Consider the following 23,521-nt stretch of genomic DNA (forward strand, 5'->3'; position numbering starts at 1 on the left):
CTGTTAATTTTACACAACGAGTATAAGTTCAGCAATATTTACTTTGGTGATGAACATCCACCTCCTTGGATACTTTCGGTGCCAAGTGAGTCAGCTACCGTCTCTATAATTGTACGCTGTTCCGTGTCAAACGTTCCTGTTAATTCCGGGAAAATAACATAGATTGGTACCTCTTGGTCACGGCAACCTGTCCAGACATCTCGTGCTAAGCGAAAACCAGACACGCGAAACCTGCCAGCTCCGTGTCTGTGTTGGGCTTCATGGATGATAATGCTTGTTCATATTCCCTCATTAAGTCATTGGTCTACCATTTTATTGTCTCAGACAGTATTAGTAATACAATCGGTCTATAACAAGATGAACTTTATATTTCTTTTCGTGAACATTAAAAAGTGTATCTTGTTTTTATCGTCTTAGAGGTTATGTAAACTGAGGTGAGTGCATGGTAATACCACAGAACCGTTTACCGATGGTCTCCACTCATTGCTTTTGCTGTAATCTAATCTTCGCAGTTTTCATGGTCTTAGGGATTTTAATCTCTTCAAAACTAACCCATGGGTTAGGCAGATGTTCTCCAGAACGTCAGCTGATTCTAGAGTAAAAAGGTGCCCCACCTTTGCAAATTCTTACTTTATCTGAGTTTCAAAGTGACCTGTGAACAATTCTACCATTTTCAGGTAGTCAGTACATTCACCGCTAAGTATTATAGGGTCGCAGACACACCGCTTCCGGATTTGCGCTCAGACATAAACTTGTACAGACATTACGGGTCATTTTGTATTTAAGCTGCTGCTTTGGTCAAGAAGTATATCATGCCCCTTCGCACTTTGTACTGGGCATGTTTTTCTGACTCCAAGTAAGAGCAGTGGTCAGAATACTGTGTGGAAACCTCTCAATTTTTCTAAGCTTTCCATTCTGACTGTAATAAGCGATCTGAGTTTCTCTTTATTCAGCCCGGTACCTTGAAGGGAATATTTCCGGATACATATACTTCCATATCTTCATGGTCGTTTACTCTCAGTCTGTTGATTAATGGCCTAGTTTGGTTCCACATTCATACTTGCCACTACAATAATAGACTTAACCTCAAAATTGCAGATCTGACATCAAGTGACTACCTAATTTACAGGATCTTAAATGGGAGTCATGTCAGTGTCTATACTGACCCGTCATATCGAGACGTTCAGCAACAGGACGCTCAGCACTTCCGAAAAACACACTTAAGTTGTAGATAGAATAATATATTACATATGAAGAAGGATACGTTACACTGAACGAACTTCTCTACGTGTTAAATGTTGAATGTGAATTTTCTCAGTTAACTTATGCTCAGCTTACAAAGTCGTTTGGTTAGAAAACGATACAGCTACAAGTGTTTACCACTCTTATGGGTGTGAGGCTCATAAAATAAGCTGCCAACTTATCGTTTGGTTCTGGATATATCTCATTTGTGACGGTTTGGAAATGACCGTTACCTAACCAGTGCTGCCTGTCGATCCTTAAGTATGATAAATCTTGATCAGAATCAGATAATTTATGAACGATCAGTCTAATTTCGAAGTTTTTCCAAAAACATCATACTCCTTGGCGTTGCCGAAATGTACAGTTATCACAGAAATTACAATTTCTGCCCCTCGATATGTCATATACCGTGTTTTGTTGATCGAGGTAGACGGACATTAGGGTATGCAATATTTGGCTTCTTCGCCGTCGAATGCTAATCTAGTTCTCATTTACAGCCTATAAGGCTGAAAAAGACAGTCTTCACTAGGAATCGGGCCTGAAGAGCTTTAGTTAGATTCTCTCAACTTCTGGAATTTATAGTCATCAGGCTCGGAGAATCAACTGTTGTGAGGTATTGTGACAACTTTGATTGGTAAGGAGTTAGCCGCTAACACCTTAGTAACGGCAAACCATTATGACCCATGTATTCGTTTATTTATCATTTTGTGTAGCATTATATTTACCTTATTTTTATATTGATTGTTGAAAACCTTGTGCTTGAAAAGGACAACTTCGAGCTCCAACTCTTATGTTCCATGATCTGAATAAAGTCTTACTCGACCACTTACATGATTTCTTCTATCGACAAGAAGATGAACACCCATAGTTACGAAGGTATAATGAACGAGGATTTTGTGACACGCTTATTTTCACAGTAGTATGAAGGTTTATGTTACGTGATAGCTAACGTCATTTTAACACATAGTGTCCGAGAGTCGTCCAGACTAGTACGTTACAGTTCTAATACTCCACAGACCATCATGCTCTTTTGTTGGTGATATTATAGTGGCACGTTTTACATCTTAACGCTCGTTACATCTAACTTGAATTTGAGATGAACGCCTAACCGATGACCGCTAGAACGATAGTGAGGTTTGTTCCGTAACATGTACTGTATTCAAAGTTGCTCTAAATTGATGAGGTGGACATTTGGCCACATTCTGATCACCACACCGGTGTAACAGTCGCACCCATTCTATGCATTTTCTGATACCTTCAGCTTTGATTTTCAGCCTTTTGAGAGCCATGCAGTTGATACATTTTTCTAACAGCCACCCTATGTCCTTGCTGTTGACAGAAGCTAGGTTTTGTACAGCAGTCGGTGATGTCCTTGATCTATGCCTTCGGTTCATGGCTACAGTGATTTCTTGTTTGATTTTGATCGTATTATAGGAATTGGTGAGGATTGTTTCCAACGGAATCACGTAGAGATGGCTGGATAGGGAAACGCAATTTGTATCCTGTAAATGGTCGAACGTTTACTATGACAGAAGAGACTGGACATTTATCGATTTTGATAGTTTCGAGCAGCGTGCTCCAGAAGTAAAATTCAGCCCCCACTATCATTCAGCATTAATCGATCGGTTTCACGAGCGAACTTCAGAGAAATGATGCGGTAGATGACGAGTAGAGCTCGCCTTAACTCAACGCAATTACTTTCGAAGTGGATAAGTTATTACACGAAGTAAATAACATTCATTTAATAACCCTGTTATAATTCTCTTATTACGACCCGGCTATTCCTATTGCTTAATATCCTGGACACCAATGCACTCGACAAGTCCCTGAATCAGAACACTGTTGAACAGGAAGGAAATTATATTCCAAATGACAAGGTAAGGTGGAAGTAAGGAGCACAAAACGTTAGTATATTTATAGTTTTTGTGTGAGGAAATTGTAGTCTTTTCCAAGTATCGACCAGCGCTGATTGGTTAAAAATTCGCCAATCGTTCATGAAATATGCTTTGATTTAATCTGTCCTAACGAAGTGGATAGAATACTAAAGAACAATATTATGGTATCAATGTTAGATGAATATGGTCTCCGAACGCAATACAGAAAGGTCCAATTTATCTTCAAATTACTTCTCCTTACTCTGCCCGATAATCCAGACCGATACTTACAAATTCTTTGATTGACACTTACACAGCTACCGGATATGAGTTCGAACTAAAATAAAGAAATCGAAATGACGCAGATACAGCTATCAGTTGAAAGAGAGGACCTACGCCGGTGCGTCAACCACCTCCTTACCATATCCACGTTCCTGAGCATTTCATGAGCGAGCTGTGTAAAGAAACGCTTCACAAGAGTTCTGCTTTGCACGCGATGACTAGACGACCTTGAAACTACTACGTTACTCTCCAGCTGATTGTATCCCAAATGCACTTCCATATCAAGTCACATAATCTGTCGTTTTTGTAAGTTATATGCATAAACGTTTTGACTGTTGATCAATCAACGGTTTAATTTATCCGATTTTATTGACCATATTGTTTAGTATTATATGTAATTTATCATTACTATTCTAGATGTTGTTTGACTTGTGATTGACAATACCAGTTGTTTATTTTTCTAAAGTGAATGAAGCAGTCCTGTAGTGCTTTGGCTTCCACGTTATTCCTTAGACTCCGTTTATTAATCATCCTGATAACCGTATTTAAATTTCAACAAGGTATGAATTCAGAGGAAACACGAAGAGTCGCAAATTCACGCCCCATCAATTTGTTTTGTTTCACATCATAAGTGAACGCTACTCTAGTTTTTAAGAAGTCCGAAAACTGAAACTACTTACAGCACTACCCTTTATCACAGCACTTACTGTTTTATAACCTGAATATATGTAGTAACACGGACTCTAATCATACCTTCGGATAGTCCGATTGTTTCTCACTGATACTACAAGTGAGATACGACCCTCAGTATCTTCAAACGTATTGTAGCTAGCCGCACGACGAAGTCCGGGTAAATATGCATCTTCATTGGCAACAGCTGTGGCGAGTGTCATATACTAGTTCTGACCTCCGATCCTTTGGTAGATGATTGGCTTGAAATTAGGTCGATATTCCGATTTAAGAGACTATTGTCTTCATAGTTAAATGAACGATACACTAATTGTACTAACACATAGGTAGACTGAGGTATAAATGATCATTTGTGCTACTGAGAAAAGAACTCCTTGTGAAATCCTAAACCCAATGAGGTTTAATAGATCTGTACCGAGATGATTCTATAATGCGCTGTATTTTAACGTTACTAAAAGGCGATAAGGTGAAACAGTTAGTACATAGTAACGTAGTAAGTAGGTAGAAAAGTTTAAATGTGCTAAGAACAAGAATACATATAAAAACCGAAATTGGGCCAGAATAAAATTTTGGCCAACTGATAAGAACGCAAAATTCAGCGACAGATTGTATAATCAGTTGCTAAATACATAAAAGGGTTCCCAATAATCCAGTAATAGTGCTCTATCCAAAAAATAACGAGTCAAATCGCCCCAATGGTAAGCATTCAATCCACAAATTAATGATCATATAATAAATGATTATGTCTCTATCCTTTAGGGATAGATTTAATGAACTAACTTAAACAAGATTATCCTGTAATAAGGCCATCCATTATGGCATCCTCCAAAAATCGAAATGTTAAGTTAAAAACACGAAACCACAAGGATATCAGGGAGCTGATAGCCATTCAAAAATTACAATCGACATGATCATAATAACCACAAGCGAAACAAAAAATGAACATGTAGTTGAATATAGAGGGTAACAGGGGAAGCGATACATGTAAAGGGAAACAACAAATAAGTTTCATCGAATGACATAGTGTAGCCGAAATAACCTCATACACAAATCGTCGCTCTTCCTCCTTGTCAGACATGAAAAGTCACTGACTTCAAACGAAAGCCACGTTCTCGTTAGCATAAGAAAACAAATTTTCCTGAGTTCTCCTACTTTCATCCAAAGTCTCCTTACGTTGATGTAGAAGCACTGTTTGAGGAAATTGAAACAGATCGTGGATTAGAGCAAGTTGACCAGTTCTGTAGGAACTAACCAATGGAAGCTTTTTCTCGATGTATCGGGTTCAGCTAACGTGGTTGTGCACTTGATGGAATGATATGTGCGAAAGAAACTATCACAAAATGCAAAATTCACGCCTATTTAATTCAGTATACAGGATCTTCACAGTCCACACGAGTGTTTCTAAATGGAAGAATCCTAGGGAAGAACAGACTATGTTGAATAAACTGTTGTTTAAAACGGAAATGCGAATTCCTGGGAGATTAACGACGATGATGTTAGAAAAACTTAGCCAACAAGGATATTTCAATTAGCGTAAGATGTCTAGTACAGTTCAGGTAATTTCCAGCAAAAGCATGTGAAAAAAGTAAGAGCTTTCGTTGTAACAATATCTTTGAATATCGTCCTTGTTTTAACCAAGCATTCTGATAGAAGAGCTTAGTCATTAGAAAACTACATGTTAGCAACGCTCTCAGTCGCCACATAAGATTCCTTGAGGCAGTAAACAACAAAACATCACTTCACGTTCCAACTGCCTTCAACGACGATTGAGGTCCAAATTCTGTTTGATGCTTGGCTGAGTACTGTGGTCTAAATGTCATGCGTCTGTGATACGTTGGGAGAACTTGTACCTTATATTTTGAGCATTAGCTTATGATCAAGCATTCGTTAAAATGGAACAAGCTTACAATTTATAATTACAGCATGTTACATCCTTATGATTAACAGTCAAACTTTGTAGAAGTAATTACACCACATTTCGCATTACACACATTTTTAACCGATAAGAAATCTCATCCGTATTTTCAGTTGATCAAGTATATTAGGAAGGTTAGGAAAGCACTAACCAGAAAGTTTAGCTAACAAGAAGCTTAGAAAGAACTGAGTTTTGGGATACCGATGCCAATAAACTGACCATAGGGTTTATTATAAAATTGATATTCAATAATTTACAAGAGAAAAGTTAGGTCGTGCGTCACTTCAATAGTCTTCGAAAGTACTCATTATCCTTACTACCAGTAACGGTGGATGATTGAGGGTCGATAGTTCCAGTATCCATCTTACTTTCTGACACTTGATCTTGAATTTCACGTGTTCGATGAACTGCACGAGGCAAAAATTCTAACTGCGTTCGTGATTTCCGTCTACAAAGATCAAATGAAATATACAAACCATATGAGAAGAAAACCAGCAAATACATACTCAGTGTATTAGGAACTCTGTAGTCAAAATGGTAATGGTAGGATAAAAGTTATCACACATGAGGTTGTGGAGCTATTTGTTACCTATTGCCAGCAACAGAGTCATGATTTCAAACCAAAATTTCGAAATGATTACTAATTTTCTGATGTAAAAGATTTTATGGCAATAAAACATGAACTAGTATCAGCCTCACAGATTTCATATATTGGACATATTTTAGAAATGCTACATGCACTTAGCAATAACACTGTCTCATATATATGGATAGATAGATATAGATATTAGGACTCATGTATATGATAATAAGTGTCCGAGAGAACTGACCAGTATGCTTCTTAGTTGTTTCAGTAAAGGACGAAGATTAGCCAGTTGTTGATCCGAATTTCGTGAATAGTTACTGACACAGATGTATAATCATAGTGAAAACTCTATGACAGTTACAGACTATGGAAGATTTATTGACATACTGTTATGGCGAAACTGCTGAACAGCAGACACTAAGGTGAGAACTAAGAAAATAAATTATACCTCATTAAGGATAAGTGACATGATGCCTATCTGTAATCAATCCGTTTGAGTAAAGTTCAAACTCTTGAGTAAGTTGAATAATCGTTAACATCGTAAACTTTAAGCCACGCATTACAACATGGATAGCTGTTCTGATTGTAACCGTTGATTTATTGATATATTCTATGGCAGAGATTTAGTATACAGTATTTTTTAAATGCATTTTACAGTAGCCTAAGTTACAGACCGTAGCAGATGGTAATGGATTCTATATTAGTTTAAAGTCGGTAGTTTGTCCGATTCAGTATCAATACTTGAGGTACAAAATGTGTTTCCATGAATTTGACAGACTGAAGCTAAAGGTTTTGTCGAGTACATTAGTTGTCAGTAACTACGGGACAAATCATGAGGATATACACATAAATAAGCAACGGTAAGATAATAAATTAATGAGTAAAAGCGTATAGCCCAGATTCTTTGTCGGAACCTTTCCGCTTGAAAAATAATCCCATAATTCAATAAACGCTATTGCACAAATAAGTAATAGAACGTACACACTAGTTCCGACAGGATGAGAACCACTCAAATTAATAATTTGTGGGGTTTTGAACACTTTTTTCTTCTGATGTAATTGATTTACAGCCTTGCGGACCACTTCCATCACGTACAGGTGGTTCACTAATAGATACTGACAATATTTTATTTCTGAATTCTAAGCCATTTGTGGCAACTAACGCTTTACTGGCATCATCTGCATTCGTGAATTCAATGTAGGCATGACCTTTTGGGACACCGTTACGATATGTTGCTAGACGAATACTCACTATATTTCCATACTATAAAAGTAAAGGATATTAAGAACAGTCAGTTAGACATGAAAAACTTTAAGTGAAGAGAAGTTACATTGAACGTAACCGTAGCCACCAACTTGGCATAGCGGTCAAAGTTTACTTGTTATTTGAGGTCCTATCAAACTAAAGAAGCTGTATGGATAGTGGTAAACCAAAAGCAATAAATGTGAATTCATAGTGTTGACTGTACTGAGGCGTAAAGGTAATATGATAACAGGGTCCACTAGTTAAGATGTTGGAATATCGTGTCATCAACATATGTTGCGCACCTGAGCCCTCATGTAAGCAGTTATGAATCAACCAATAATTTGCTGTCAGAATAAAAACATTAGAGCTGGGAGTTGAGGCTATCTATTTTCCTTATTTTATGTAGGTATTATATTTCTTACTTTTCTCCATTGAGTGAAATATTTGTGTCTAAAATAAGATGAGCCAGACCTTCACTCACTCCTCTTGTTGTGTAGTAAACATTATGCCCAGTTTTAAAGTGACAGTCGCTCCGATGTTGATCGATTGAATAGTACAATGAGAACTAATTTAACGTTTATATTGTTTTACATAACATCATCAAGCTTCACCCAGTCCATACATAAAAGTAGTAACCATGTGACACAGCAGATCAGATTAGATTTAGTAAGAAGAAACACTGTGGTGAGAATGAAAATCAGAATATTTATTTATTCAGTAAACGATTTTAGATGATCTATGTATGATTCAATGATTTTTCTGTAGTACTGACGTACCGAACGAATCACATGATGTTTCAACGACGAACAGATTACACGCCGCAAGAAGGCTACATGATATATTTGCGAAGCAAGTGTAGGTGGGGTATTGCGAATAGGGGATTTTCCACCTAGCCATGGCCATTGTTCAAATATAGTTGTCTGAATCAGTTTAATTATACATATATATTACTATATATGTAGGCTTGAACTAACCTGCTTGAATAACTTTTCCAAATCTTCATTTTTTACAGCTTTATCTAAATTTCGCACAAATAACTTTTCAGGTTCTTTTTTGCCAACCGTATATTTAAATCCACATGATTTAAGTCTGCTTGGATCACATATCGATACAAACATTGGACGATCATAACAATTAGGTGGTTTTGGAATTGTTGCATTATCCTCTTCTTTTTGTTTTTGGCTATCAGAGTCACATGGCACACTTTCTGAGGTCGGACGTGTAATTCCTTGTCTATCCAGTGTAAGTGCATTTTTCACAGACTCTTTATTTTCGAATTCAACATAGGCGAATCCTTTCGACCGACCAGCGTAATCACGTACGAGACGAACAGATGTCACATTTCCACACTGTCATAAAAAAGTTAACTGCTTTTGGTGGTAGTATAACAAAGTAGTCAAGTATTTGGATGGTTCAATTTTAGCAACTGTTCATAGTATAAGTAATGGTACACAGAATAAACAATGATTCTATAGATCAATATAAACGTATCTGAAAATATCTACAGATGACACGGGCATAAAATTCATCCATAAATATTGTTAAGCTAAAGGTATAATAGGTGTCTATGACTGAATCTATTTCCAAGACATACTTCCATATGACGTCATCAACCAAACGTTGAATACTGTAAAACATACATATATAAACTCAGACATTGAATAACTCACTATGGAAACGTAGACAAAAACTGACAATCCAAGAATATAAGCAGTTAGTAGATGAATATAGATAGTGATACTGTTGTATAATTTTCGGTGGAAGGAGTTATGTAAAGCGTATTTCACCATAGATTCCATAACATACGGAAATACTTTTCTATCTGAAGATCAATATTAAGAACCTGTTTAATAACAAATTTTCTCTACCATACCACTGAACAATCATTTCCAGCGTAGTGAACGAGAAAACAAGTGGGGACAATCGAATGTATTTGAACACAAAATTACAGAATCTCTTAGTAAAATCTGAGAATCATACAGTAAATACTTCATTTGAAAAAGATCAGTCAATCGTCTCAGACTTCATTGTTCCTTCGTTTCCATAACAATCATTCTCTTTTCTTCGATCTTCTTAACCCTCTGCAGCCATGTATTACACTTTCGATTGATGATATATACTACTAATATACATCGACATCAGTAGCACACACCATACCAGTAAACGATTAAAAGACGTGAATTTTAGTTTATAGAGAGTTTGACAAGTTTAACTATCTCGACCAGTGAACATAATGTTAAAAATACACTGGGAATCATCAAATTATATCTAAAACCTATTGACGATGCTCAATAGTTTTGCACAACGCTTGGTAATTAACAATATTAAAAAAATGATTTATGAGTTCGGTTTTAATGATGAAAACATTGTCCTTTTATTCCAGTTGTTAACAATGCTAATAATGATGAAAGTAAAATTGATTTATAAGTCAAATGGTAAGTTTGAAATCTGAAAAGTGCTTCTCGTATACCGCATATGTGGGAAAAACTTGTGGTATACAGTTAACTAAAGTGATATAGTGTCACTATGAAATAATTTCCGTATAATCGACAAATATGTATAGTTTGGTTTTAAATACCTTAACATTTTCAGTGAGTTGTTTACGGATAAAGGGTAATGATTATCAGGAATAGTTAATTCACGAGTAGAGAAACGATGAAACAATGATCACCGAAACTCGATACCACTGAACAGAGAAATATCAAGCGGATAAGTGTTCGCTGTGAAAACCGGAATATGATGTGTTATCCAACTTAAAATTTCATACTACCAGTTGACAATCAATTCAGAATATGGGTGAATACAAATTAACAAACGACCGGTTGAAAATAACAAATATTTGTTTAGAAAACTCACCTTTTCAAAAGTATGCCGAATTTGTTCCTCACTGACTGAATAATCAAGATTACTTACAAATACTGTAAACTCATTTTTCGATGGATCGTGGAACAAATGTCCCATGAGAAGTAGGATTAGGTTTTGATACCTAAAGAAAAAAAGAAAATGAAGTCAGATGAATTAGTGGATACACCATATCAAGATGGAACCTTGTGAATAAAAATCCTTAAAAGACTATGTGCTGCCCGTTAGAAGTCTACAATACAGAAAGACTATTGCAAGATGATACTACCCTTGGAATTGTATGTTGCATTCTGGCCACTAAAAACAATTAGCGATGAGAATAAACAAGGATAATTGGGGTTCTAACATCTGGTAAAAAGTCGATGAAGACTAGGCTCACAGTATTCTTATTGCGTTTGCTGTACTTGAGTCGTAATTAATCGGGTGTGAAAATGAATCCTAGACTTTAATACAACTTATCCAGTCTTACAGTCCCAGTTTTACAAATTATGCAAGTAAATCCTATACATTTTATTCCGGCGGTTACATTTTTCTAATCCTAATTATAACTGACGAAGACAGAAATTTTACATTCGGTAAGTTGCACGGTGTTGAAAAACACTGTAGTGATTCACCAATGGCTAAATTGATTTTTCTTTTTTTCGATTGCTCCACTGGTTTTGAAGGGAACAGTCTATAGTCGCCCATTCCAAACAACGATAACATCGCTAATTTTCTTACAGAACGTGCAAATACCAATCAGTCAAAAAACACTTCAAATTATCTACCTATTACCAAGATGTATACAGGGGTTCGTACTAAAGTTGTCACACCAAGAGTACAAAAAATGATTACAACAAATGGACATGAATCCCATAATTAAAACTTCAGAAACATCAAAATAACTATGAAACTGATCTGAAGTTTTCTATTATAAAATTTCTTCGGTCCTAGGAAAAAATCTAAATGCAGAGCAACCTATGTTGAATCGCTACACGAGTACATTGACAATAACTATTATTCTTATGAAAGAGAAATATGTCGTAATTTGCTTTATACGATTACAAAATTACAGAAACATAGTGGAAAATTGTAAAACACAAACCAGTAAACTAACTTTGGCTGATTTTAACGTGGCAGCATCATTTTGATGATCAGGTAGTTTTCGTTTTCTTGAACCAGATAAATTGGTTTCCATTAATTTAACTGGTATCTACGAGAGGAAAAATAGAAAAGAATACTAATCATTCTCAATCACTGAACTTGTATGAGGTAATAACATAATATTGGTTAATAAGCCCTGGTCAAGACATACAAAAACAATTTAAATGGACTATTCATACAAAACTATTTAAATGGATTATTATTTGCAGTTTTTATTCATTGACTTGAAAATTCTCTTTATGAAGAAATAAATTCAAGTCATTTGACAACTCGTTGAGGAGCGCATATTCCAATTGTCCGACAAATACCAGGTGAACACCATGCAACATGGTGAATTAGACAAATCGAAAAATAAACTTTACTCCGTAGCGTCTTAAGGTACTGAGAACCACGTAGACAAATTAGACGTAGAAAAATGTCCATAAGTGTAGAAATAAACATGAGTTCAAGCACAAAGATAGATAACTGTCTGAAATATTTCCACCTCCATATTTATTCCTGGATTAAAGTGATAGGTAAATGAAGAAAATAATGCATATTCAGAACATATAATTCGCTTGGAATTAGGACAGTTACCTCAGTATCTAATTTTGTCGACTGAACATCTTTAACAGACTCCATTAAAGAAGCTCTCGAGTGAATTGATAATTCTACTGGAAGATTAAGCCTGCTTTAAATACTCAGTTAACCGGATGATATTGTTATTATTATAATTATTATTCATTGGAATCAGATATAAATGAAATTAGCATGAACAAAGTTGGTTGATGAGCAGCAGCAGTGACATTTGGAACATGCACCATTTTTGTCTACAAAGTGTGCATATTTAAAGCCAAAGTGACAGTTTTGTTATTGGGTCAGTCTCAAATATGTATTTTCTGTTATTTGTTAATTCCTCATATTGTATATTTCAATGCTGAGCTTATTGTTATTGCTGTTGTTATTATTTCTTCGTATAATGTTAATTGATAATTCACTGAACCATTTATGTAAATGTATTGCAGGTAGCGCTCCAGGGGTATCGCGACACTTTTTTGCACTACTTTTTCATTTCTTCTTTGTGCACAACCAAAATTCGAAATTAATTATGAATAAACTTGAAAGTCTATTTTCCGTTTTCGTAATCAGGTGAAAAATGGTTTTTCCATTTTGCGTTACATGGTATCGTGAAGTCCTTGAAAATTCATTAAGCAGGTGCTGCTATAATAGTTTTTTAGTGTTTGCATCGCAGACTAGCACTTATTTCTACTTAATTGTACACCGATGGTAGACAAATCTTTTATTTTTATATGAAATAGCATGATTGAGGCATATATCGTCATAAAAATTGTATTGTCGTCAAGGCTACCAAAACTGCGTTACAACTAACGTTACCACGGTAAGATTTATCGTTTTTCCCGTCTTTATCACAATTTCGGCTGATTTTCACTGTTTTGTCCGACTTTCATGGCAGAAATAGGTTGATAGTGAAAACATTAGGTTTCCCGAGTGTTGTAAATATTATGTATATGCTAGAGATGATAATAACACATACCATGGTATGGGTTGCAACCCAGACAACATCTTAAGATGTTAATATCACCTTCTACAGTTAGATATATTAGCCACTAGATGATTATATTGCAGGAAATAAATCATAATCATGCGGAAGAGGTATAATTATGTGGAGATTTTACCAGAGACCAAGCTAAGATAGCATTACTTCCTCTTGCAAGAGGAAGTAATGCGTGTGTAGATCTACACAAGTATTTGGCTGTACCAAAGCATGTCATTGAGATATGGTTGTACAACCATAAAAACAGTCACGTGCCCAAGCAACACAAAAAGGGGAAATAAAGGGGTTAATGCTTCGGTAGCGAAAGGGGAAATAAAGGGGAAAACGCATCAGAAATTCGCCTTTTTCGCCTGTCCGGGGGAAATAATGCGGATTTTCCCCTTTTTCGCCTTTTTGTCGACAAATTACCGACTTATCGCCTAAATATCCCCTGAATTGCCGCATTTTCGCCTAAATATCCGCTGAATTGCCGACTTATCGCCTAAATATCCCCCGAATTGTCGCATTTTCGCCTAAATATCCGCGGAATTGCCGCATTTTCGCCTAAATATCCGCCGAATTGCCGCATTTTCGCCTAAATATCCGCGGAATTGCCGCATTTTCGCCTAAATATCCGCCGAATTGTCGCATTTTCGCCTAAATATCCGCCGAATCGCCTACTTATGCGCTTAATTGTCTACTTTTCGCCTAAATACACACATTACCTCCTATTGTCTATCCATCGACAGAACCCCAAAGGTCTCCTATGTCCGCCTTTATTTGCAACAACAGACCGAAATATATCTGCAATGCAGTGGAAAAGCAGTAAATATTTTAAAAATTTTATTTAAAAAGAAAAGCGTATTATTGTACAACAGTATACTGTTGTACAATAATACGTTTTTTTATTTCAGAATTCACAGGAGGACTACCTCAATTCTGAATAGTCCGTGCAATTTTTTTGTTGTTCTACCTCGATTTCAATAAACATTATTCTTTCAAACAGCTTACTCTTTTACTTACATGGGAAACTGTTGAAGTGTTGAGAATGTGTGTCTGAGTTTCAGTGAACTTTTGATTAAATGCACATTCCTTATGAATAAAATATAACCTGTTCCTTGTTTTTCAGATAATTACAAATAACAATGAATTAGCAATTGCATTGGATATGCATAACAATCGATGCTTAAGCTTGTGCTTTACTGTTGTACAATAATACGCTTTTCTTTTTAAATAAATTTTTTAAAATATTTACTGCTTTTCCACTGCATTGCAGATATATTTCGGTCTGTTGTTGCAAATAAAGGCGGACATAGGAGACCTTTGGGGTTCTGTCGATGGATAGACAATAGGAGGTAATGTGTGTATTTAGGCGAAAAGTAGACAATTAAGCGCATAAGTAGGCGATTCGGCGGATATTTAGGCGAAAATGCGACAATTCGGCGGATATTTAGGCGAAAATGCGGCAATTCGGGGGATATTTAGGCGATAAGTCGGTAATTTGTCGACAAAAAGGCGAAAAAGGGGAAAATCCGCATTATTTCCCCCGGACAGGCGAAAAAGGCGAATTTCTGATGCGTTTTCCCCTTTATTTCCCCTTTCGCTACCGAAGCATTAACCCCTTTATTTCCCCTTTCTTCGCCTTTATTTCCGCTTTTTGGGTTGTCTGGGTAGAGCACAAGCTTATAAGCTTAAAGCATCGATTGTTATGCATATCCAATGCAATTGCTAATTCATTGTTATTTGTAATTATCTGAAAAACAAGGAACAGGTTATATTTTATTCATAGGGAATGTGCATTTAATCAAAAGTTCACTGAAACTCAGACACACATTCTCAACACTTCAACAGTTTCCCATGTAAGTAAAAGAGTAAGCTGTTTGAAAGAATAATGTTTATTGAAATCGAGGTAGAACAACAAAAAAATTGCACGGACTATTCAGAATTGAGGTAGTCCTCCTGTGAATTCTGAAATAAATAAAAACGAACAAAAAAAGTCACAACCATATCTCAATGACATGCTTTTGCACAGCTAAATACTTGAAGCTGAACTTACGGTTATGTTCGTTAGTATTGTTGACTGTAACTATAGAGCCGTAGAGAAGTTATCACTTTAAATTAGTACATACCGGATTTTCTTTTCTTCTATTTCGTTTAATCATCTTGTCTCGGATGTCGTGAAAGTAACCTTGTGTCGCTATGTCGTACAGCTTACCAAGGTCTTTCTCGTTGACAGAGGATGACAAAAAGCGATGAGTTAAGGCACCTGAAGTTTAAGTAATAGATATAGGTTACTTCGTATGCAGCTGTAAAACGTGCATTTCTGTAGTGCTCGTTTTGAAGAGGTGCCAAGTAACGTGAATTTACTGGCAACCTCCGGTGTCAGCAGATGCGACAGAACAAAACGCATGGACGTTTTTGGATCGTCACCTGATAACCTAGTGACCATTGCCATCTGTAATAGTAACAAATTATCAAATTCATGTAAATGACTTACAAATCTGTCCCTGGTTTCTTTCTGCGACAAACCAGTATCTAGCATCTGTAGTTCCTCTTCAGATGACAAAGGGAACTGCTGACTTGACAGTCCGCAATCGAATTGATGCGGTCTTTCGCGCTCATTAGACTTTGAAAGCAATTGGTTAACATTAACATTCAAGTCCATAATGGCGGACGACATGTTGTTAATCGTTTTAGTCAAGTCATTGATAGCTGACGACATCTTCAGCACCACAGTATACAATCTATCACAGGTGAAAAAGGTAACTAGATGATGTAGGTTACTTACTGGTCCAATACAGCGCCACCAACAGGGTTACATTGCGATGTGGATGGTGATATCTCTACGTAGAAGTGTTGAGGATGTGTGTTTGAGTGTCAGTGAACTTTTGATTAAATGCACATTCCTTATAAATAATACATCACTTGTTCCTTCTTTTGCAGATAATTTAAAATAACAATGAAGTAGCAATTGCATTGGATATGCAAAACAATCGATGCTTAAGCTTCTGCTCTAGTGTTGTACAATAATACGCTTTACCTTTTAAATAAAATTTTTCAAAAATATGCCGGTTTTCCACTGCATTGTAGGTTTATTTTGGTCTGTTGTTGAAAATAAAGGCAAACATAGGAGACTTTTGGGGTTATGTCAATAGATGGAAAATAGGGAGTTCTGTGTGTAGTTAGGCGAAAAGTGGACAATTCAGCGGACATTTAGGCGAAAAGTGAGTAATTTATCGACGAAACGGCGGAAAAAGGGGGAAATCCGCATTATTTCCCCCGGACAGGCGAAAAAGGCGACATTCTGATGCGTTTTCCCCTTTCGCTACCAAAGCATTTACCCCCTTATTTACCCTTTTTGGGTTGTCTGGGGAGCTACAGTGGTTTGGCTGCCGGTATTATTGCAAAAATACCTAATAGCAGAAATAAGTACTGATATAAAGCTGTCACGAGAAAGCACTGAAAAGTACGACTCGATAGTCAAGATATCTTGATCTAAGGTGACCAGAATGTGTGAGATCCTATGTGATGATCTTCGGAAATCAACCAAGGCCTGTCTAGCTTACGTGCTGATGCCGTAAATGACAATTACTCATAACTTACGTGGGACTAGAATAGAATATGCATCAAGAATTGCAGGTTACACAGGACGATTCAAAGTAGATTCACACAGCAGTCTTTATATATGTTCATCGTCTAAGTTTCCGAAGTGCAACCTGTCCAAAGAATTAAATAATACAATCCGTGTATGTTGTGACCCAGACTTTCCTAAGCAACGCAAGAGATAAAGGAAATAAGCGTGACTGACTATCCAAAGGAAGGGTGTGCTAAATGCACTTTCGATCTGTAATTGAATACTAGTTCCCGTTTTTATACTAGTTTCTGGTAACATTTATACTGAAATAACTTTCCTGTCTATCTTATTTCCAGCTAGCTTCGCAAGTGTTCACAGACGTAACGGGAACAATTCCTGAGAAATAGAAGTTATTTATTAATGGATCATTTGTGCTAGATTCAAACTTTAATAAACGTTTTCATTTATAACGCACCAGTCTTTTAATTACGGCAATTCGTATCTATCGTGACAGGTCGGAATTCGAACTACTAGTATGGTACACCATGTTCAAGGTAGCAGTATTTGGTAAACGGTATGTATGACTAATCGCGTGTGCGCCAAACTGGTAATTATTACACAAGAACGCGAAACAACACCCCTGTCTCACAGCCACATAATACTGCACAGTACACTCCCTGCCGTTACGCTATAAGAATAAGTCAATGGCCATATAAATGAATTTATGTAAAACTAAAAAGATAACAATATTAGAACTTCTTGTTATCAAGAAGCATAGCTATGGTCTGTATTAACAATGGATTCTGACGTTGTAGCTTCGTCATTAGCACCGATTGAACTCATCACTTGTGCGCATATGTCTTCCGATGCTTCGAGGCATGAACGGATGAGTTTACTTGCCAAAGGTTCACTAAGAGCATGGATTGAGTGGTAGTTGCTGGTGAACTTCTCTAGCAGATCATCACTCCCTGTAGAGATTGAGATGTTGTCCAGCGCACGAAGAACCAGGTCTATTATGTATTTTCTTGTCCACTTGTTGCTATGTCGAAACAAGTCTACAAAACTTATAGAGATAAAGGAGCACACATACCTTTAGAATGTGCATACAAAATATGACCACAGGGCAGCATGTAGTCATTGAAACGCAATATTTCGACCTGAAGGATAAATTCATTTGAAGTAAAGCATACGTAGATGACCGACGTCGTCTCCTTTGCCTAGGATGTGTTGGCGAGTTAGAAGTTGTAAGCTCTTCAGAAGAATGATTATTACTATGATCATCTACATCCTGAACGCAGGCATCTGACTCTGACGAACTGCGTTTACGTCCATATGTACAGACATAACTCACGAAAAAGTACTTTAGAGTTGGATCATCACTGTTCTCTTTGTATACTGACATAACGTATTTAGTATGCGTATACTAAAAAAATAATTACTAACCACAGAAGTCATATTACCTATATCATGCATCATCACGATGGCATCGTCTTCGTTACTTGAAGAATGAACGTTACTAGACATAGTGTGGCTGAACTCAATTCAAATCTAAAAATGCCTTGATTTGACCGCTTCTGAAAATTTTCACGAATTGTCGATGTGATGCACCAATCATTTTGCGACAGTTTGACCTTCAAGTGCTCGCAACCCCCATCAGTGGACGATACCCTAGGAGCGTTACCACTGTATGTTAGCATCGTGTGTTGAACTTGGCTCTGTGACCTTGAAATTGCTCAAACGCTTCTGATTGGCTCGTCGCTAAATTAGAGTCTCGCCATGAAATCCTCAGTGGTGAAATCCAAAGTAAGATATGGTGTATTCGCTCTCACAGTCTATAAACGTAAGTAATATTTGTTTTATATCTCAGTTAACTCAATCTCGAATGGAAATAAAACGAGGGATGTGTGAGAAGCAGTGTATTTGTTAACCAGCAACGATATGTCACGCTATGTAGTAGCACAACGGAAAAAGTGTTCAAGGTCGTTGACTAAAACAACACGTAGTCATTTAATGATAAATGTACATACAGTGAAAAATTGACAAAACAAATACAAATAATATTAAAAACTATATCTCCACAATCCAAATACGTTATGACCATATATTCCTCAAGGAATAGAATACAGACATGAAATGCAAATCTTCGTCAAATATGAATATATATGGTTTCAAAGTGATAGAGCATAGTTTGATCGTATAGTCAAAATGAATATATGTAATTATATGATTATGAATTATTGTATGAATATCAGTTTCAGTTTGAGAAGGACAGGAGGCTCGATGGCCTATGTTAGTCCTGGCAATGGTGGTCTCTCAGTTGATCCAACTTTCTTTTGAAAGAGTCGACGGATGGAGCCTCAACCACGTGCTGAGGTAGTGAATTCCACTCGTTGATGATTCGATAGGAAAGTCAATAGTCATCTGACAAGTAATTTATTCTCGTCTTATGAACTTTTTTGGAGTGTCCTCGTAAATTCTCTGTTTTGGAAGACAAGAAAAATGCGGGGGCTAGCCGCTTGTATGCAGTACTCAAGTTTAGGACGAACGAACACTGTATACAAAGTCAAAAACGTTTTAGCGTCGACATGAATAAAAGCCCTACGTACTGACCATAACGTTCTAAAACGTTATATGTCTGGGCGACAGGTAGCTCAATGTTATTCATCATATATAAATCTGTGCCTTGACGACCGATATGCATCACAACACACTTGGAAGTACTTATCGGCAACTGCCATGTTTGAGACCATTCAGATAACTTCTTCAGGTCATTTTGAAGTTCTAAGCTATCACTCTTACATCGTATCGTTCTCCATATCTTGACATCGTCAGCATATAGCAAGACCGATGATGATAGGAGACAAGGAAGGTCATTTACATACAAGAGGAATAGCACTGGCCCTAAAACTGTACCCTGGGGCACTCCACTAAGCACAGTTTCCCAGCTAGATAACTTTGAGTTCACCTGAACTCTTTGTTGACGCCCAACTAGGAAGTCTTTTATCCACATAAGTAGATTGCATCCAATCCCGACTTTTCTTAACTTATATAACAGCCGGTTGTGCGGAACTTTGTCAAAAGCTTTACTGAAATCAATGAAAGCGACGTCTACAGGTAGCTTTTGGTCCTTAAGAGCGCGCCAGCTTTCACGAGCCACTAATAAGTCAGTGAGACAAGAATAACCTATTCTGAAGCCGTGCTGCTTCTCCGAGAGGATCCGGTTTTTATCGAGATACTTAAACAGCTCCTTCCGAATAATCTTTTCTAAGATTTTAACAACCACACTAGTTAGGCTAACGGGGCGGTAGTTCTCAGGTTTGTGTTTCGTGCCTGTTTTGAAGACAGGACTTACTATGGCGTTTTTCCAATCTTTCGGTAAGCGACCCTGCGTAACGGATAGGTTAAAGCATGTACTTAAAGGGTTCGCAACGAAGTTAGATAATTCCTTCAGTAGCCTAGGATGTAATTCATCGGGCCTCGTGGATTTACCTATGTCAAGCTTATTTAGCAGACCAAAGACATCGAGTTCTTTAATAGTCACGCTATCCAGTGTATGTATGGAGGGATCTGTATACGCTGACGTGAAGGGCGATTCTATGGTACATACGTTGCCAAAGTAGTTCGAGAACGCTTGAGCCTTACCAAAGTCGTCCTCCACTAATGATGAAGCGGTACTGTCTCCCCATAGAGCAGGAATATTTTCTTTTCTCCTTGTCCTTTGGTTTATATAGGAATACAGGCGTTTGGGACATTCTATGGATTCCTTAACAAGTTTTCCTTCGTACAATTTTCTAGACTTACGGAGGGTCGAGGCACAAGTATTCCGAGCCTTTCGATACTGAGATTTTGTCTCATCGGTCCCCAGTAACCTAAATCTATCCCACATTTTCCTTTTCTTACGGAGAAGGATACGGACCTCCCTACTGAACCATGGTGGGGAGTTTCTCGGCCCCATTGGTACAATCCAAGGGATGTGAGGTGTGGTAACTTTTAAGTATGAATTTCGAAATGCGTCCCAGGCCGTTTCAATGGAGGACTCTGGGTCTATTGTCCATTCTACTAACGATGCTGAGTGCATGATGTCTGGTGTGTTTGCTTTCCGGACGTTGGGTCTGGACTGGACTGACGCGTGCTCGTGACTGGCAGTTATATGTAAGTCGAAAGTTAAAACTGCATGGTCACTTTTACCTAAGGGTGGCATATGATGGAGGTTCGCAACATCATTCTCATAGTGAGTCAGTATAAGATCTAGTAAGGATAATTCAGTATCCAGATCGTACCTTGTCGCTTCTTTCACATGTTGCACTAGGGCACATGTGATAACCACATCAACTAGTTCCTGACCGAAAGAATTCTCCGACGATTTAGTTCGCAGATTTTCCCAGTCTACCATAGGTGCATTAAAGTCCCCTAGGATTAGACATCGACCACCTTGTGACCAAGTATTGAGACTGCTTAGCAGGAATTCATTTACCTCACAGCTTGGACTGCGATAGACCAAACCAATCAGCAGCTCTTGTCCCTTGCATTTCAAGCTGCAACTAACTAATTCACACGTCCCACTCTCATGGGATACACTATCAAGTTCCATAATATCTATAGCCTGTGTCAGCCAGGTTTCTGTGACTGCGATTATGTCTGGCTTTGTAGAGTCAATCTGTACACCTAGTTCCGATCGCTTATTAAGTAAGCTTCGTGCATTGGCGTAACTCCGCCTGGAGTCCCTCCGGGGGCTACCGCCGGTCCCAAGCCCGGATAAAGGAGGAAGGTTGGGCATGGGGTCAGCGTCCCCATCCTGTAGAAAACTAACTCGCTGAAAAACGCTAACCAGAAAAAATTACTCAAACCTTTTAAACTCTGCCCTGGGAGTCAGAAGATCTTCATTTAGAAGAATTATGACGCCTCATGATGAAAGCCGAATTCCTTCGGAAGTTACGAGGCCGATGCCCCTTCTGACAACCAAAGCAACCATTTATTTAGGTACATGGAATGTTCGTACAATGTGGGACACCGGGAGAGCCTTCCAAATTGCTGCAGAAATGAGAAGATACAACCTAGAGGTACTTGGGATCAGTGAAACACATTGGAGAGCTTTTGTTATACTCCGGCCATGAAGAAGAAAATACTCCACATACACAAGGAGTTGCATTGATGCTGTCCAAACAGGCACAAAAGGCACTTATAGGATGGGAATCTCATGGACCAAGGATCATCAAAGCCTCCTTCAAAACAAAGAAAGAGGGCATTTCAATGAACATCATTCAATGCTATGCGCCTACCAACGACTACAATGAAGGCGTTAAAGATCAATTCTACAATAGGCTGCAGTCAATCGTCGAGAAGTGCTCAACAAAGGACCTCACCATTCTGATGGGAGATTTCAACGCCAAGGTTGGAGTGGACAACACTGGATATGAAGACATCATGGGATGACACGGACTGGGAGAAAGAAACGAAAATGGTGAGAGATTTGCAAATCTATGTGCCTTCAATAAGCTGGTCATAGGCGGCACCATATTCCCACATAAACGCATACACAAAACCACATGGACTTCACCGGATCACTCTACACAAAACCAAATCGACCATATTTGCATCAACAAAACGTTCAGGAGGACGATGGAGGACGTGAGAACCAAGAGAGGAGCTGAGATAGCATCAGATCATCACTTGCTGGTCGCCAAGATGAAGTTGAAACTCAAGAAACACTGGACAACGGGGCGGACAATATCACAAAAGTTCAATACGGCCTTTCTTCAGGACACTGACAAACTCAACAAATTCAAGATAGTCCTCAGCAATAAGTTCCAGGCCTTTCATGATCTACTCAATGGGGAAGGAACTACTATGGAGAGGAATTGGAAGGGGATCAAAGAGGCAATCACTTCAACATGTCATGAGGTCCTGGGTCACAAGAAGCACCATCACAAGGAATGGATCACTGTTGATACACTGGATAAGATTCAAGAAAGGAGGAACAGGAAAGCAGCAATCAATGCCAGTCGAACAAGAGCAGAAAAAGCCAAGGCACAGGCTGGATACACAGAAGTAAACAAACAATTGAAGAGGAACATCAGAACCGACAAACGTGAATATGTGGAAGATTTAGCAACGACGGCGGAAAAGGCTGCAAGAGAAGGAAACATGAGACAACTGTATGACACGACAAAGAAACTCTCTGGAAATCGCCGCAAACCAGAACGACCAGTGAAAAGCAAGGAAGGCGAGGTAATCACCAACATTGAAGAGCAACAAAACAGGTGGGTAGAACACTTCAAAGAACTCTTGAATCGACCAGCTCCACTGAACCCACTCAACATCGAAGCAGCACACACGAACCTCCCAACCGATGTTGGCCCACCAACAATTGAAGAAATCAGCATGGCCATCAGACAAATCAAGAGTGGCAAAGCAGGAGGACCAGACAACATTCCAGCAGATGCACTAAAAGCAGACGTAGCAGTAACTGCAAGGATACTCCACATTCTCTTCAATAAGATTTGGGATGAGGAACAAGTACCAACAGACTGGAAAGAAGGACCTCTGGTCAAAATACCAAAGAAAGGCGATCTCA

The 23,521-nt window shown here is 37.9% G+C and overlaps 2 protein-coding genes across 3 annotated transcripts; both read right to left on the minus strand.

Moving 5' to 3' along the window:
* Positions 1-7,603: 7,603 nt before the first annotated feature.
* Positions 7,604-11,873, minus strand: SART3_3 (Squamous cell carcinoma antigen recognized by T-cells 3; the record flags this gene model as incomplete). Its single annotated transcript, XM_051218889.1, has 4 exons — positions 7,604-7,852; positions 8,809-9,183; positions 10,691-10,820; positions 11,749-11,873. 4 exons carry the CDS (start codon positions 11,871-11,873, stop codon positions 7,604-7,606), a joined length of 879 nt encoding a protein of 292 aa, XP_051072713.1.
* Positions 11,874-17,652: 5,779 nt separating this feature from the next.
* Positions 17,653-18,919, minus strand: MS3_00004589 (uncharacterized protein). Of its 2 annotated transcripts, XM_051212530.1 has the most exons (3): positions 18,138-18,919; positions 18,038-18,104; positions 17,653-18,002 (listed from the first exon to the last, which is right to left on the minus strand). In XM_051212530.1, exons 1-3 carry the CDS (start codon positions 18,347-18,349, stop codon positions 17,961-17,963), a joined length of 321 nt encoding a protein of 106 aa, XP_051072714.1. In that variant the 5' UTR covers positions 18,350-18,919; the 3' UTR covers positions 17,653-17,960. The 2 variants fall into 2 exon arrangements, with proteins under 2 accessions (XP_051072714.1, XP_051072715.1); XM_051212531.1 differs by having other exon boundaries at positions 17,654-18,002; positions 18,038-18,919.
* Between the last annotated feature and the right edge of the window lie 4,602 nt (positions 18,920-23,521).

This window comes from Schistosoma haematobium, chromosome ZW, assembly GCF_000699445.3.
Source record: "Schistosoma haematobium chromosome ZW, whole genome shotgun sequence".
Lineage (NCBI taxonomy): Eukaryota > Metazoa > Platyhelminthes > Trematoda > Strigeidida > Schistosomatidae > Schistosoma > Schistosoma haematobium.

Excerpts from the sequence above, each read along its gene's own strand:
- MS3_00004589 (XM_051212531.1), bottom strand. The coding sequence starts at position 18,349 with ATGTCAGTATACAAAGAGAACAGTGATGATCCAACTCTAAAGTACTTT. Across the intron at positions 18,003-18,037 it reads TTTGTATGCACATTCTAAAG|ACTTGTTTCGACATAGCAAC; the intron begins GTATGTGTGCTC and ends TAAGTTTTGTAG.